General features: G+C 44.7%; 1 protein-coding gene across 6 annotated transcripts in view; it reads right to left on the minus strand.

The window, feature by feature from the left end:
- Positions 1–3752: 3752 nt before the first annotated feature.
- Positions 3753–18128, minus strand: part of npas1 (neuronal PAS domain protein 1) — a 66628-nt gene continuing 52252 nt past the window's right edge. For 5 of the 6 annotated variants that reach the window (XM_085243471.1, XM_085243469.1, XM_085243470.1 and 2 more), the window contains 9 exons: positions 17662–17729; positions 15943–16032; positions 9555–9729; positions 9294–9409; positions 8736–8932; positions 8443–8549; positions 8091–8238; positions 6645–6757; positions 3753–5520 (listed from right to left, as the gene is read on the minus strand). In XM_085243471.1, the coding sequence (XP_085099597.1) occupies positions 4418–5520; positions 6645–6757; positions 8091–8238; positions 8443–8549; positions 8736–8932; positions 9294–9409; positions 9555–9729; positions 15943–16032; positions 17662–17729 (2117 nt within the window). In that variant the 3' untranslated portion in view covers positions 3753–4417. The remainder of the gene's footprint in view (positions 5521–6644; positions 6758–8090; positions 8239–8442; positions 8550–8735; positions 8933–9293; positions 9410–9554; positions 9730–15942; positions 16033–17661; positions 17730–18128) is intronic. The other variant, XM_085243473.1, reaches the window with a different exon arrangement.

Here is an 18128-nt window from a genome sequence, read left to right on the forward strand (position 1 = left end):
AATGTATACGTGCTGTCAGAGTTTGTAGTTAAGGCTCCCTGCAGCAGGAGTCAAAAGATGTAAAAACTGTCCGTGCACACATAGACGTCTATTCATGCTGTACATGAATAATTTTTATAACGAGCTGCTCATCGGCGAGCATGTGTGAATATCTGAACTCAAACGGGCAGCATGTGGTTGTGTGTGTGTGTGTGGGGGGAGTGTTAGTCATGGGGGGGCTTTGTCTGTGATTACTATCTCTGACTGGGTTAGGGCGAAGGTCTGTGATATCTCCCAGCTATCGACACACAGTGTTGCTGTTGAGACTCACCTCGGAGTCACCCTCTCCTCCTCTCCTCTCCTTCTTCACTCCGGCTGTCCTCTCCTTCCCTCCCACCTCTCCTTTGCAGATTCCCATGGCGTTTTGGAGCAGTTCTGCGAATAGGCTAGATGGCTACTGCAGCAGTGTGACGAGCACCCCCCCCCCCCCACCACACACACACACACACACACACACACACAACCACCTCCTCCTCCCTGAGCCCCTTTCAGCTCTCTTCCTCAGATCCTCTTCTACCCTTTCACCCTCAAGTCCTTTCTTTCTGGTCTCCTCCTCACGTTCCCTACTCCTCCCCTCCCACCTCTTCTCCGTTTTGCTCCTCCGTGGCTGCATCTGACTGCACAGGTCTGTTTGGCATGCAGGAGGCTCCTGAGGCCTGGCGCGTCTAAAGGGCAGTGCGCCCAGAGGCAGGAGACGCGCCCTCACTGATAAACACCATCTACGCCAGACCCAGAGCAGCTATAGGAACCATAACGCCAGCACAACATACCCCAAAGTCCAGGTCTGGCCTCATACATCTCCAAACCTCAGCTTCACATCTACGCTCTCAGCATCGAAAGTTGGAGTCTTAACCTCTGCTTATTTTGAGCGCCGAGTGCTCATCTGCTTTCAGGTGTTAAATGCCATACGTACGGATCAAAGGATCTGCCTTAAGAACTACATTAAGTATGGATTGGCCTTCTCCTGGCTGAGAGGAGAAAGGGGTGATTGTTGGGAAACAATGACAAGGATGAAAATCATAGAGGTAGAAAAGAATCAGGGAAAAAGAGCCTGAGAAATGTAGTGAGCCCATGTCAGATGGAAACTGTCTGGCTGTCTCCCTCCGTCCTTCACGCTATTATTCCTTTCCATATTTGTACTTTTTTTTTCAAATCCATTTACATGTGGTAAGGTATTTCCCCAAGGAGCACGACTCTAATTCAAGGGGTAAGATAAGCCATCAAAGTTAGTGACAGAGAGGGCGTACGGGTGGCTCAGTGACAGGCTGAGAAGAAGACAGTCAGGAGAAATGCCAGCGCCACACACACACACACAAATAACCCACGGTGATTTAATCTGCAGAAGCCGCACCTTTACTTCCCTCTATAAAGATGTTACTCCATAGAAAAGAAGAGATAAAGAAGAGAGGTTATTTTGTAACTCAATTCACGGCACATCAGCACACACGCACACACACCCACTTATACAGTACATACGGTTTTGCACGTACAATGGCATTTTCTCCCCAACAACTGCTCTTGTTTAGTATGCGCTTCCTTTGGTCTTGAGGAGGAATGATCCTCACTCTAATGAACTAGGGCCTGCCACTTGAATGTAAAACAGGATTTAACCCGTCTTCAATGTCAGAGCCCCTCCCTGGGGCTGCTTCAGACAACACACACAAATTCACGGAAATGCACGCACACACACACAGACAGACATGCAAGCAAACGGCCAATGTACACACACACGTGGTAATGCATGAACACCTATAAGTGAGAGACTCTCTGCGCTTCTGGGTTTATTTCAAAGCAACTAACACTCAAGTGATGTCTAGTCTGACCTGCACTAACTAACTAACTAACTATCTATCTATCTATCTATCTATCTATCTATCTATCTATCTTAATAAAGAACTGTGCAAGAATCAACACATCCTCTCTGCATTTGTCTTCTAAGTACTCAGAATATGCATGTTAAATGAAAAGAATTAACAAATGTGAGTGCAGAAAAAATTGTATCTATTTAAATCACATTAAATCTCAAGGAGCTATATGTAGAAATCGAAAGCATCAACACATTTAAAACTTCAGATATCACAACTGCTTACTCTCCACGCCTGCAAAAGCAAGAAAGAAACAACCGACATTGAGTTGTGCTCCTCTACTGGAATATTTTATTGTTATCATCATCATCATCTGTATCACTGTTATTATTTTTACATTTGTTCATTTTATTTGACGAGTGGGTGGAGTATTCACAAAGATGGGAGAATAATGTTAGATTCACAGTGATGGGCGAGGGGTTAGCCGTTTAATTCAACAACAACAGAAAAACTCAAAAACAAAACAAAATCCAAACTCACTCACACACTTTTAACAGGCGAACACGCCCGCATTCAAACACACACACACACTTATTATACCAGTAAACACCCGAGAATATGTGCGCTGACACATATTTGTAGTATGGGTGTGTAGTGCACCCTTTCCCCCGCCCCGTCTTTTTTTTAAAACCCCCACCCAGCCCCACCCCGCCTCTGTCAGACGTGACGATATGAGCGGTTCCATGAAGCGAACCCTCAGATCAGGCTGTCGATCATAATCTCAATTTAGAAGAAGGACAAAGAAAATAGTGCCAGAAGGCCTGGCTTTCAACAAATGGCTGTATATATAAATTTACATGTATTTGGCTAACATGGCAGATCAGACGACCTTATTACAAAGTGCTAGACTGTTTTTAACGTATCTCTCTCACAGCTTATATCACTGCATATCGTGGTTAAATTTTATTCTTCTCACTTCTTTTTCCTGATGAGTTTGGCCGGGTGAAATTTCCAAATGTTATTATTTATGAATTCTCCTTCTTCTTTATTATTTTAGTTGTGATTTTCTTACACATATATGTATAATTTTGTTTTAGTTGTTTCATTTTTTCCAAGTCAAAAGTGTTTTGTTTTTCCTGAGAGGAGCTCCAATCAATTGCTATGAAACTGAAATTTAAAGTGTTTCATATCCCCACTTTTTAATTTAACTTTATCTCCAGTTGACTCGCTTGAACTGAAACCAATATCAGAACAATTCTGTTTTGTTTTATCGACCTCCGACGGTCACATTTTAATGACCACATGTGGTCTTGTTTATTTACCTGCCTTTCTAAATGAGCATTTATATCCCCCACCCCCCCACCCCCACTCCACATACCGTGCTCAGGCTATGATATTAGCGGCCGCTCTTGCATTGTTTTCTGTTTTAACAGGATCACACGCCGAACCGTGAAGTGCTTTAGAGTTCACACCAGAACAAATTTCGGTAAGTGCTCAGAAAAAACAAAACATGTTTAAATGATAAAAACACTTCTGTCCAGCACATTTCCCCTCCTAAAGCATTTTCACATTTTTTTTCATCCACTAAAACAGTCGTATTTTAAACAATTTCCCAATCGGTTTCACCTGGTGAAGAAAAACAATATAAACCTAAAAACAAACAAGAATATGGCTTTCATACACAAACACAACTGCAGCATTGTACATTGTCATGATACACTAGAAGTCATAATCAGTTAAACAAATCGCCTTCCTATAATCAAACAATACAAATAGCGTCCTGTCTGCATTGCATTTCCTTCCCTTATATATAATGGAATGTCTGGGACTACTTTAATCATACTTTTGTCCCAAAAGTGTGCTTTTAGTATGGCTGAATCGATGAATACTTGGATCTTTTTTTCAATATTATTGTTTTATATTATTATTTTAAGTATCGATACAAAACACCAAAAAGCTGTCTCCACCTATTTTAAGTTGAAACCCTATAATCAAACTGTCACCCGGAGCCCACTGAAAGAGATGATTTGTATAATACTGCAATAATAAAAATTTATATTCCAAAGTCATTTTTATTCCTACAGACGAGTGCCCATCTCTTCCTACTGGTTTTAGGGTTAATTGGGTTAATGTGCGGTGACGGACATTGACGGTGAGGATGTGAGCTGAGGGTCGTCATGGTTTTCTCTCTATGTACAATATGGCTTCTCTGAGTGGAAGAGACACATAAATCAACACAGTCATCTAGAGAAAGTCACAGAGCAGAGTTCGTTGTTGTCGCGAAGATGAAAAGTCTTGAGGGACAACCAGTCAAAAGTTTCCATGTCCCCGTTTCTCTGAGAGTCACTGTCACTCGTACACAACAGGCTGACATGATAAAATCCTATGGCAGCGGCTTGTCACACACTTTAGATTGCAGTTATTCAACTCATTGTCCAATTAGTAACGTCCTCAGAGGTTTAATCTACTGCCACTTCTGTCTCTCCTGCCCTTTTCAATGTCTCTCTTTCCGTCCTGTCACTCCGCTCTCTCCTTCAGTTTATTTTCTCCTCTCACATCCTCCCCTCTGAGACTCAGTCCTCCTCTGTGCCCGCAGCCCCCCTCAGTCCATTCATACAGAAGGGCAGGCTAGAGGAGAAGGGGCTGTCAGATGGGGAGAAACCACTGAAGGGTGGAAGGCCGGCCAGCCGCTGTAGGTGGGGGAAGAAGGCCGGTGGGGGTCCCTTGTGGTGGTCCGAGCGTAGCTGCAGGCCATCACTGTGTCCTGTGCTGTGGTGGTGGGAAGGGGGGAGCTCAGGTGGAGCGTAGCGGATAGTGCTTGGGGCATAGAGGCTCTGAGGGCCCTGCGGGCCGAGGGCAAGGGGGTGGAAGAGGACCCGGCCTGCTGCACTTCCAGCAGCCAGTCTCTGAAGCAGCTCAAAGTCAGGACCGTTACCTAAACCACCACTACCGCCACTGCTCCGGCTGACCACCCCCGCCGACACAGCCCTGTCCTCGCGGGGCAACGGGGAGGACACGGGCATGGCGGGGGACAAAGCTGGGGACGGGGGAGTGAACAAACCCTTCGGTGGGGCTTCGCTGCTGGAAGAGGAGTCCGGGATCGGGGTGGTGGGGCTGTCACCATTGAGGCTGCTGGACGGCGTGTGTGCATGCGAGGGCTGGGGCTGAGTGGTGTGTGTGTGTGAGGTGGAAGTTTGAGTGTGTGATCCCCAGCGCCCCCCGGTGGTCAGGGCTTCATGCTCAGTCTTGATGCCTGGGCTGCCGGGCAGGGGAGATGGAGTCACTACACTTTTCAGCTGCTGGATCACAGCCCGGCCATTGTGCACCCTCCCTCCCCTCTCCCCTCTCGTCGGGGTGTCTCCTCCTCTGCTCTGTTTACCTCCTCCTCCGCTGTCTTCCCGTTTCAATCTGTCGCTGTCGCCTCCCTGGTCCCACTCGGTTTCATCTTCCTCTTCCCCCTCGCTTTCGCTCGCCAGGTCTGAGGAGGCAGAGACACTCTCCTCCGTGTGACGGAGCTCCTCCAGTCTGCGACGGGTTTCGGGAGGTGCGCCCTCCGGGTCAGACCTCAGTAGGCGCTTCCTCCTGTCCTCTGATTGAATGGCCGTGGTGGTGAATTTGTCTCTGCCTTTAGTGTCAGGGTCGCTTTTCCCCACTGAGCTCTTCACAGGTTGCGAGCCTGAGGAGGAAGGAGATTTTTATGACACGATGAGGCACGGGCGAGTGCATCAATGGGACGTCACAGTAAGGAGCAATGTACGTAGTAGGGCTGCCACAAACGATTATTTTGATAGTCGACTAGTCACCGATTATTTTTGCGATTAGTCGACTAATCAGATCATCATCCATTAGACGTAAAACTACAGCTTATTGCACCAGCAGCATCTGCTCTTATATAACTATCATTAGCTTACAGCTTTAAGTGTTTAAGGTCTGTGCTAACTAAAAATAAAGACAAGATGATAGTTTATTGAATTTTAATGAAATTTGCAGATTGTTTCGGTGAAGATTAATAAACTCCTTACTATCTAAAATATAACAGGACACTGGAGTATATTCTGGAGCATCTCACACTTCTGATAATCAGCTGTCTGCTTGATGTTTATTTAGCTGTGTAAAAACTATAACTTTAATCTCAGACAAACTGATTTACTCAGGAACAAATAAAATACTAAAAAAAAAGCCAAACAATAACATTTTAAGTTATCTAAGTGACTCATATATATTTAACCTGAGTAGTGAAAGACGGCTGTGGGTTTGAAAACGATTTGCGGGGAGTCCGGTGTTCTCACGGCGCTAGTGAGCCTAGCCCCCGGCTCGCTAACGAGCTAGTGTGCAACCAAATGTCTCCGAAAACGTCGGAGCGCTTTTGAAAATATGTGGTGTCCTGATAAACTGAGCAGATATTTGAGGTTTACACAGCTACATTCTCGCCTGAAAATATGTTAAACGTTTATTTTGTGACCCAGAAAGAATAATAAGAGTAACATTAAAACTAACTAGCTGCCGCCATTGTTGGAAACTGCGCTGGGCCGCGCTATGAATTCTGGGACAGCTGCTTCTTCTTCTTCTTCTTCTTCGGGGTTTAACGGTAGCTGACATCCTTGTACATGCAATGCTGCCATCTTCTGTTTCAGTCCGTTATTACACTCTTAAATCCTGCCACTTATTCCTGCGTCTTTTGTGATCGTACAAAGTTTCAAACGACGCGTCGACTATTAAATCAGTCGTCGACGATTTTGATAGTCGACGTAATCGTGACTAGTCGACAAATCGTGGCAGCCCTAGTACGTAGTGTGGTACCTCGGGCCTGTGTGGAGCCATCGGTCGGGGACGAGCTGATTCGAAGTCGCTCTGCTCTTATGCTCTCTGGTAGCTGCAGCAGATCCAGGGGAGTGTCGGGCAGCTCTGTTCGACTGGATGGATAGATGTAAAAAAAATGGGAAAAAAGAGAAAGGGAGAGAGTGAAAAGCTGGATGTATACACAAATCATCTACCACTTAAAGCCACTTACACTTAAAAAAAAACAGGAATGCCATGCTGATTTAAGTGAATACTTAGAGATGGAAACAACATATAATCAGCCTAATAACTACCTCCAATAGCCAAACTGCCTCACACCCTTCTAACCTCCATCTAACACACACTCACTCCTTCCAACAGCCCTTATCACACATGCACAAACACTGACACATGCAAACAGACACACAGGCAGACCGCACCCCCCGAAACACACGCAGATGCACACACACACACACACACACACACACACAAATGCTCCACTCAGCAGCCCACCTATACACAGTTAAGCTCAGACAAGGAGGAGGCTGTTGGAGAAGTTAATGAGCTCTTGTAATTACAGCACTAATTAACTAAAACACCATTCAGCCCCAAAATTCTGACATCCATTTGTTGTAATTATATAGCTTCAGTCCAATTAGCATTGAAATTCAGCCTACTCCTCTTGTTTTTGTCTGACTGCTCTGCTGCTATGCGCGCGTTCTGTTGTGTTCTCTCGCGCTCGCTCCGTGGTAAACACACCAAAGCCTTAAACAAAGGTAATATGACACTTAAAAGGTAATTTATATTTAAAAAGAAATCAAGGTGCAAGGTTTTTCAAAATTTTCTTAATCTGATTTGGAGCTTTCTGTAACAGGGTGTCTGCTTATTCAGAATAATAGCGTTAAATAACAATAGAATAATGCATAAAGGAACATTATGCAGGATGAAAAAACCCGAACTGCAAAAGGTATGAAAAAGTGATAACTTTTACTAATTACTATTTAAAATACAAGATAAAATAAACATTTGACTGTCGAATGAGGAACATTTTGAAAGAAAAAGTACGGCTTTTTGAAGCCGCAAATTTTACTGTATGTTGGTCGTGACGCATAGAAACTGTCAGAAACATTAGCAAATTCAAACTAATCTAAAAATCTATTAAAAGAATAAGAAGAATTTAATGATATTTTAGCCAATCTTTCAAGATTTATAATAAAATCAAAAATAACCATTACATTAATTAGGCAGTGGTTTGCTGCTTTGATCTCCTCGTTTCGTGTGTATCCTTACCAGTTTTCTCACATGCTGGAATAAATGAACCTCCCTATCCCAATAATCCCTCTACATTTCATCAGCTATCCCTTCAAAGGGTCTCTGTACACAGTGTGATGCCTGCATACATAAAATGACTTCCTAACAGCACTCGTGGAGAAACGGCGGTTTCAGCTTTGCTCCGGTTCTACTGACCTCAGGACGTAGTTAACCCAGATAACGTTGCGTTCGTGGGGGGCTTTGTGGTTGATGGACACAGTGGCAGTGGACTGGATCCACAGGTACCCTCCTCTCCTCTGGAGCCAGCGATAATAACCAGTCACTACCTGGCCTTTTCTTAGCACTGAGGAGCAAAGATGGGAAGAAAAGAAACCTGTTAATGGTTTGACAGTTCATGAAGGTGGCAGCAGAGGGCGCCTCTAACAACAGTACAGGAGGAGATTTCAACAGGCTCTTGTAGCAGCTCTGCCAAGTTCAGATACTTGAAGAAAGAGAGGGATGGGGATGAACGTCATATATTATACGTATCCATATGTATGTGACTCACAGTCCTCGTGGCTCTGCCGGAGGTTCTCCAGGTCTTCTACATGGATGAAATGGTAACAGGTATGTCCCACTACCTCTGCTGGAGTCAGATCCATATACTCAGAGATCCTGTAGAGCATTGGAGGAAGAAAACAAACAAACAAACAAACAAAAAACACACACACACATTTGTCAGCCAAACAGAAGCAGATGTGTGTGCTAACACCACCAACTGGCTGGGTGCTCTGCCAGCTCCTCATGAAAAAACATGAAAGATAGAGCGACTCCCAAAAGGCAAAACAATAGATGGATTACCTGTTCTCACAGTATGTAACCTGTAGGTCCATGTTCACTCGGAACACAAACATGTGGCTCTCCATGCGGACTTCATTAAGCGTGGAGGGCGGGAGAGTGTGCGCCAGCGCAACCAAACCCATTGGTCGACGCACTGATCGGGTGGAGCCCGGGACGAGAGCGGGGCGGCAGCGGATTCGTCCCGTCACGTGGATTACCTGACAAGCACAAAGTCTTTCTTACGCACTCATACGCACAAGCCAGTCTATAAGAGGATTACTAAATAAAGATCAGGTGGAATCAGAGCTGTTTGATGCACTGATTTAGAAAATGTAGCATTTATCAATATGTAATAAACTTGGACATATTAGCAGTGAGCGCAGTAAACTGTGATACGTGGAGCGGTTCAGAGCGAAATAAGGGCACAGCCATAAAATATACTGGCAATGACCACCTTGTGCGTGTGTGTGAAACACCAGCAGCACAAACCCAAATTGTTATTTTATTCCGAACACATGCAAGTAAGCTAAGGAATGCATAATATGTTCTCAAATTATGGTGGCGCATTTTCTCTCATACCTTGTATCCAGAAGACTTGACATGCAGGCCTCTTTTGGTGAGCGTGGACTTCATGCGGATAAAAAAGCCACGCTCGGGTGGATCGTCGGCAGGAGAATGAGGACTGGATGGAGCTGCTGGGGATGAGAAAATAACATTAGCTGTTTCAAGAATATATTTTTTTGACTTTTGTCTTAGTAATGCCATTTGAGCACAGTGAATTGTTGAAAATCATATTATGTATTTGTTATATTTCTTTCTGCTTTCTTGCCATGACAGTACCGGGTTCAGGGGTACCAGCTAAGGAGGAGGTGGACGCAGAGCTGGAAGCGCTCTCAGGGGCTGTGTGACAGCCGGCCTCGGCCCGTAGATGTGGCCTGATTCCCAGCCGCTCCGCCATCTCGACGTGGTCCGCTGGGTGGATGTAGTCGAACACACTGCTGCCAGTCAGCTCCACCTGAAGAGAAGCACACACAAACCGATCAAAACCAGACGCTTTGTGCAAAAATAACTATACGTGAGCGAGCACACGCCTACAAATACACACAGACACACACACACACAAGTGCACTGAAAAAAAAATCAATATATGTTATGACGGGAAAATGAAAGTGCCGCTCTGGGTTACAACTGAACAAGGAATGAGAGGATGTAAGACAGCCCCACCTGCCACCCCTCCAACATGCTCGCGCACACATACACACACACATTTAAGTCCTGTCTCGGAGGATCAAGTGACTACAGTGCTACACAAATAAAACCAGGAGGAGATAAAAATCAATTGTATTTGCTGATTAAAAACAGGTGAACTCCAACTATCTCCAAAGGTCACATTACTATACTTCTTATTCCCCGTGTCCCTCCCAGCTCCTTCATTCAGTTACAGTCTATCCCAGCAGGCAGCAGCGTAACAGCTCATACAGCTCTATATGATCCTATCATCATAATGCATCATAGTCGCATCTCTAATCATTTAAAGGCAATAATGGCACTGCTCTTGCATGGCATCCATAAAAGCGGCACAATTGAAGAAGGTGTGATTCCATCTGAAGCAGCATGAATAAGTGTGTGTGTGAGAGAGAAGCAGAAAAGGGGGGGCATGCATGCTTACACACATCTATGCAGGTTCCATTACATCTGTGAATGTGTGTGTCTGTGTGTGTGTGCGCGCATTTGTGTGTGTGCCAATACTATTCCATCTGATAAAGCCGTGGCTGCAGCAGCCTCACACCCTTGTCTGTAGGACACAGCCATTTATTACCGGATTAGAGCCATTTACTGCAGGCTTTATGGGAGCTTCAGCAGGCCCTCAAGGACATCACAGCCGGGGGAGAGGAAGAAGGGGAACAGGAAGGCGGGAGCAGGCGAATAAGAGCGATCGACAATGAGGGAACAGAGAGGGGTAAAGATGTAGGAAACCCCACCGAGTGAGGGGAGATGACAGACGAGGTTTTATCACCCCTTATGTTATTCAGCGCCAGACACGCAGGCCTTAATTTCTTGGGAGACGGTGCCACATTTCGCAACTGCGCCACCTGTAATAAACATATTATTAAATACTAGATTTGATGGGCACCATATGGAGAGGCTGCCCTGCATACTTGCAAGACTCGAAAAGTAATTATCCCGTAACAACTGTGCTACTGTCACACTTTGAAAACGTGCGAGAACGGCTGACCATGCTGACCTGGGAACATATTTGGATAGATATTTGAGGATTTTAATATCTGATAGCATCAAGACAATAATAAATGCAGTTACTGAGAAAGTCCAAGATAAGAAAAATCAATTAAATCTTATGCATTTTAACCATTAAGACATTGAGCAACACAGGTTTCAGATAGTTCAGGGGTCTAATAAAAAGCAGAAACCTCAAAATATATGCCCCCCTACACAAAGGGGAATTAAATGAATGACATTATTTACATTTCTTTTCTTTATAAAAATGTCTCTTTTCTCAGCTAACCTCATGCATCACATAAGAGCACACTGGATCGCAGCTCCCACAGTGATAAGCAGAAGCTCTGATAACGGCTCAGCAGAGTAATATACAGCAAGCGTGTGTGTGTGTTTGGCTCTCAGTTGGCAAACTCTTTTCACTTTTTCACTTCCAAAGACTGTGCTGTTGAGGTCTAATGTATTTATTTCTCCCTCGTTCTCTGTCCAGCTCTAACAGGTGAGGCTGGTAAATGTGGAGACCAACAGCACTGTGCTAGCTGACCTTCACGTACGTCAGCAAACTCTTTTTAATCAAGAATTTTTAACACGAGGAAAATTCAGTGTTTTTGTTTACCGATCCTTCTTCTCCTCAGCGTCGATAATACGTCAGCACTCTACAGCTGCGTGCTTTTTGAGTCTGACATCAAAACTGACTCGTTCATTAATGTTTTAAAGTTAAGAGTTTGCAGCTGTCCATTAAATGGCTGGATATCTCTATTAAACTCTGGATGAACCTCGCTTTGAGCATTTCATGTTACCGATTATATCAGTATCTATCTGTTTGTATACTTATCCATGTATATGTAATTGTTAGCACATTGTCATTCTCAAGGACCAAGTCTGCTCAGAACACTGGACCAGCCATTTGAAAGAGGCAAAATCCCTCGACCCGGTGGTGTTGAAAAACAAGGTAGAGAGGCGAACAGGTCCTTATGGGCTTTACCGGGCTTAAGACCTATCCGAATAATATCACTTCATCTCAAGCAGGAGGGCGAGATTGAAAAAAGATCAGACAGAAATGAGAAGATGAGGAAGGGACGAAGCGATTGAGAGGATGAGTCAGGCTCAGACATAAAAACAGGTATAGAATGTGGCGCAAAGGGAGGCGTGAGGAGAGACCGAGATCATTCAAATCTCTCTGAGAGCGTGTGTGTGTCTGCGTGTGTGCGTTTGTGCCTATGCAAGCACACGGCGCGCCTCTGTTTCCCTGCGTATGTGACTAGACTGTCTGTTTTTATGTCTCCGTGTGTCATTGTGTGTCACTGTTTGTGCGAGTAGTTGTCTGTCAGCGCATCTGTGTGAACCTGTGTGTGTGTGCGCGCAGAGATGCACGTGCATGCATGTATGGTGGTGTGGTGGGGACGAGGGGCAGCGAGCAGGGGAAGCAGAGACATGATATAAATAATAGCAGGGGGCTTTAATATGTATGAGGCATCCGGGCAGTGGTCCACAACATACTCTCAGCCCTCAGCCCTCACTGACTGATGGGAGAGGAGAGGAGAGGAGGGAGGGGAAGATGGGGTGGGGTGGAGGTGGAGTGGGGGCTGCATACTAACCATTCGCAGATCAATTCTCTCCTCCCTCAATCTACCATCCTTCCTCCCTCCTCTTTACCCCATTTATCCCTTTTTTTTATCCTACTTTTACTCCTCCATCCTTTTCATGTCTCCTCCCTCATCTTCTCCAACCTTTGTCTCTCCAGCTATTCTGCCCTCCCCTCTTCTGTTTCCATGTCTTCTCCCCCCTGCCTCATCTGCTATGTGTCGCTCCCAGGTTTATCCCTCGTGCTCCCGGGCCTGAAAACCAAGTGAGCCAGACAAAAAAGAAAAAAGATACCTGTGCGCCAGGGGAATGGGCGGAGGGCTGTGCCCTTGGTCAAGGTGCCTGACCTGGGCTAAGTCGGCTAAGCAACCCCACTGTCAGGGGAGTGGCCCGGGTGGTAAGCCAGGGCAGAGGGGTCAGACGGGGGGACAGGAGACGCGGGGCTGGGGCGGTCCACAGGGGCGACATGCCCTCTAAAACAAACAACCACTTATACTTTTTCACTCAGAACATTGTTTGTCTGTCCTTCCCCTCTCCCCTGTGTCCGCCTCCACTCACCAGCAAAGTATATTGAAGTGTTTTGTCCTCTCCCTCCCACCTTCCCTTCTTTCCTGTTGTGCGTTTTTCCATCTCATTGCTTGTGTCCATAAACACACTGTATATTCGCGCTCGCCCCCCTCCCCGAACCCCGTCTACCTGCCCTTTCTGGCTGTGTCTTTCTCATCATAAACCTCCTCTGTGCCCGGCCGTCCTCATCTTTTCGGGAAGGTAAACGTGGCGCTGTATGTTTAAGGTTTGGAACGTAATCTTAGATCATAAATAATTTCATTAGAATGCTGATGGCTTAGGCCCAGTTTGAGGAGATGTGATGGGTTAGGCCATCTGCTCAGCTGATAAGAACAGCTCTGTTTTATTAGCATCTCCACCAAAGCCTCGGCTGTCTTGTTTACCTAGGCAATCCCAAGGCGAATTTCATTCCTACTGCACATTTAAACTCTATTTACACACTCAGACTCTCTCGCTCCTCTTTACCACCGTCTCTCCCCATATTCCTCTGCTTTATTTTCTTTCTCTCTTGTAATTGTCTGTCTGGTTCTCGCTGTTCCTCTCTGCAGCTCCCCTTTTTGTTCTGTCTTCTCTACGTCACTTTCTTTTGTATCTCTCTGTGTTTACATGTACATTGTGTGTGTGTGTTTGCAAAGAAGACTCAAAAACTCCATGACAATTCAAGACAATCCTTGTCCTAATCCAACTTTATATTAACCTTCATTGAATGCCCCATGACAGGAAAGTTTAAAGAATAGTTTCAAGTCTGCCTCACATTAAGAGTAATTAGGCGTTGTAATCGTTCTTCTTCTCCTTACTTGCTGTGAATCGATCTTAGCTGTAGAGCAATGGGTGCTTTTTATTATGCTAGCATGTCTTCAAGCTTCCCTCACTTTTTTCTCTTCCCCGCATCTTAACTCCTCCCAGTGAAAATGGGAGACAGAGAGTGATCTGTGAAAGGAAAGACCTATGTTTCCTTATTGCAAGCGCCTTCTGAAGCCTCCTCTATCTGTAAGGCACAGCAGCTCTGCAGGAGTGGCATGGACAACCACAACAAAAACATAGAGGGAAACTGAATGAATATTTGTATATGTGGAAAATAAGAAAGGGCTTGATGAGGTCATCTTGAAAATGTGATTTTTGATTCTTTTTTATTGTGAATAATTAGTAAAAACAAAGTGAGGTGAACTTTTTCAACTTTTCAAGCTCAGCATACAAGAACAAGCTTGAGAACCACTGATTTAAGAGACTGAACTATATCTTCTGTTGCAAGAACAATTTTGGGGGTCAAGAGAGTAGTGAGAACACGGGGAGGGGGGACAAACATGTCTTGTGGCTCTTCATGATATGAAACTCCATCAGGAAAAAAATGGAGTCAGTGAGCTCATTTTTTTCCTACAAGTCTCCAGTTCAACATTAAACAATGACTAAATATCTGAAAACTAAAAACCTATTTCCCCCCTCAAGTTTTCTTTACACTGACTTACAGGTGCAATTCAGGACATCATTGTGTACAGGTGGAGGAAAGTATATTTATGACCAGGGCCAAAATTACAGACTATCAGTGCAACTTAACAAAGTTGAGGAAGGATTTAGTAAAATGCATCTAAAGAAAATCTTTCCATTTCAAACTTGCTTGCTGCATTTTTTTTCTTTGTATTACGGTGTAAAACAAGAATGTAGTAACATTCATCACATGTGCAGCAATCACAATAGACTGAAAACAGTCAATATCAGTATGCAATTAAAGAATTACACAGCCTTAACAATACAGAAAGAAAGTACAACATCCATCTGAAATTAAATGAAACAATGAGCAATGGTTTAAAAGCTAAGCCTGTTATCCTCTTGCATGTGTATAGATATATTTTTTGTTTAATATCACATTTTCTGCTTAACAAAAAACTACTTCTGACATTATATCCCTAAGTTACAGTGATTTCATAACTGGGGACAACATCTGTTTGATTTATCTGCTCTGATAATTATACATATATATATTTAGAGATTTTTCCAGTCAGTACAGATATGAATGATAATGGTGGCCAAGGACCAATGGAGACTAATGAGATCTCCTTCATGTGAGTACTGTACTAAAAGGGAAAAAAAACATATCCTTAAAACTTATTCTTAAGTTTGTTAATGGTTTCAGCGACTGCCCTTAAACAAAGAAAAAACCCTCAGTTACATCTGTTATTGTTACACTTGCCTCTCTCTCGCTCTCTCGTGCTGTACCCATTCTTCTTAGTTTGAAACATCTCTCTCTTATCACACCTCTCCTCCTTTCCTCCCCCTCTCTTTCTCTCTCTGGCTGTCTCTATCTATCTTCCCATCCCCCTTGGTGTTTTTCCCCCTCCCTACAATCAATGTGGCTTTTAAGATGCCTATCGATTTGTTCCCCTAGACAGGCCCAGCGCGCTGGGGCGACACTTTGATTGCTAGGCCAGTAATTACTGTTATTATTTATGCATCTGGGCAAAATGGCAGGACTTAACATTCACAGTACAAGAGGCCACAGGCAATCAACAGAGGTGAGTACCTGGAGAGGGAGAGAGGGCGGCAGAGAGAGCTAGAGAGAGAGAGAGCAGCATTGCCCCTGTGAGAGCTGTACTCTAGAGATGAGCACAGAGAGTGAAGTCAAAGATATTCACACTCACACACAGACACACAAACACACGCGCTCCTGGGAAGGGATATGAAAGCATAAAGAGAAGACAGGCACATGTGTGCAAATGCACTTGTAAATAAAGGATTATGTGGTCACGTGTGTGTGTGGATGTGCGTGTGTGTGTGTGTGTGTGTGTGTGTGTGTGTGTGTGTTGTGTGAGAGAGACATAAAGAGAGTGAGATGAGGTTGTCTTACCTGTGAGAGTCCCAGGTAGATAGAAACTGTCTCTGAGATGTAGAGGAACCGTCCCTCCTGGCTGACCACAAACACAAAGCCATCTAGAGACTGTGCACATAAACACACAGGGACACACACGTGGGCACACAAAAACACGCACACACACACATGCACGCAGAGACGCAGACATAAAGGCAAACAGAAACAAGACAGACAAATGAGAGCAATTAGCGTGTATCGAACAAATTACAATGAGCTAGAGAACAAACAACCCATCACCCTTCGGCCTCTTCTCTCAACTGGTGAGCACGCTCACACGCGCGCGCAAAAAACTCACATGACGTGCATAAATGTGAATAGACATGAAACAATTCCCATAGACGCAGCTACACGCGCGACAGCTGCGAGTGAGACCTGCGTGACCGAACAAACGGTGAACAAAACAGAGGCAGACGCAACGCATGCGGTGTGGACGTCCACAAACACACACATACGCACGTGCATCAAGAAAGGCGCACTTAAACAAATTCAGCAACGAGACATGAGAAACTGAGCTTATAGACCAGGGGCTGTTCCAATCAGCCGTAATAAACCAAGAGTCGAAGCTTCATCCTGGATCTCCAGCCACACACGCACACACACGGACAAATAAACACAGACACAGATAGAACCAGAGTCATTACGGCCTGCAGTGATTCTAATGAGAAGTGAAAGGTATACAGCCAGCCCATTAGAGGGGACTGCTTCAGAGAATAATATTAATCGTCATAACAAGCATCCAGGAGTGAGCTGACACAGTCTCAGCCTCACACACACATGCACACACACCAGGGCCACTTTGCTCTAGAAAAATGATTGCTATTTTGGCGGCCTAGTGCTTAAAGTGGCAGTGGTAATTTATGCAACTGACACATCCAGTATGCAAATGTGTGGCCGGGGTGTGGAGCGTCGTGTGTCGTGTGTCGCGTGTCGCGGCGAGGAGAAACCAGCCGCATGAATGTCGGAGAACTAAAGTGCAATTATCAGGCTATTACTGTGGAAGAACGGCTGGGAGGGGAAGAATCATACAGTTTTTCTGGAGCGTTAATTTGATTTCTATCAGCGCCGTTCTCTAAGCCTCTCTTCCTCTTTAAAATGCCAGAGGAGAGCAGACATATGTAATGTTTCTTTGTTTTACCACAACCTTCTCACTTCTCTACTCTCCTTTTATCCCTCCACCTGTTCCCACTCCTACCTGTTCTTCCTACCGCCTCCCCCTCCCTAAGCTCCCTCCAAAGTACAATCTGCAGTGCTACCTCCGTTGCTCTTCCTCTGAGTCTTTGCCTACATTCTGCATTTCGTCACCCCAGCAGCCCTCCTGCCCCAGAGTACCCCTCGGGCTGTGTTCATCTGTTAGTGCAAAAGGGAGGTATTCTTTGGCAGCATCTGAGGGTTACGCGATGTGCTTCTGTGTCTGAGTGTGACTGTGTTTAGGAATTTGCCTGGAAATATGAGTCAAGGCAGAACGACTTGAGCCAGTGCAGGCTGTGATCACACATAGCAGCGACTTAGCACAGCTGGATAATCAAACAAATGTGACTGTTAGGAGGGGAAAAAACATTTCTAACTTCAACTTTTGATACATCTGAAAAAACTAGTTTCTCTGCTTAACAACACAACATAAGCATGGCAAAAAAGTCAACTATAGACATAATCAGTGCGGTACAAGAAGCAATGTGTGGGTGATGCGGTCGTTACCTGCAGGAGGTGTGCCCCTAGGTGCTGCTCAAACATGTCAGTCGCCAGAGAATGAGATGAACGTCTAACTGCAGAGAAAAAGGAGACAGACATTGTCATAAAATGCTGGCGGGCAGCATTTTATACCTGTTGATATTATAGCAGGTGAGTAGATTTTGTTAATTGATCATGAGCAGGGCTTTTTCAGTGCAGAAATTTGGGTTTCTGTAGGTAAGGTGCGTGTTTTTATTACTGTAGTATGACAAAATGCTAAAAAAAAAAGTCTCCATGTTTAGTACCAGACAGTTAAGATCACATATTACAGTTAGAAAGGCCATGCTCTTGGTCAGTGTAACCATCAGAAGCAGCTTAATTAGTCAAAGCTGCATAAATAAAACACAAACGTCTTAATATGTAGGAAATCATTTTGCCGGTCGGGTTTAAGCCACGCTGATGGATTAATTTCCATTTTTTTGGATGAGTTAATA

This window comes from Mchenga conophoros, linkage group LG14, assembly GCF_057382185.1.
Source record: "Mchenga conophoros isolate Kocher_MC1m ecotype Shallow Benthic linkage group LG14, M_conophoros_male_GT1.1, whole genome shotgun sequence".
Lineage (NCBI taxonomy): Eukaryota > Metazoa > Chordata > Actinopteri > Cichliformes > Cichlidae > Mchenga > Mchenga conophoros.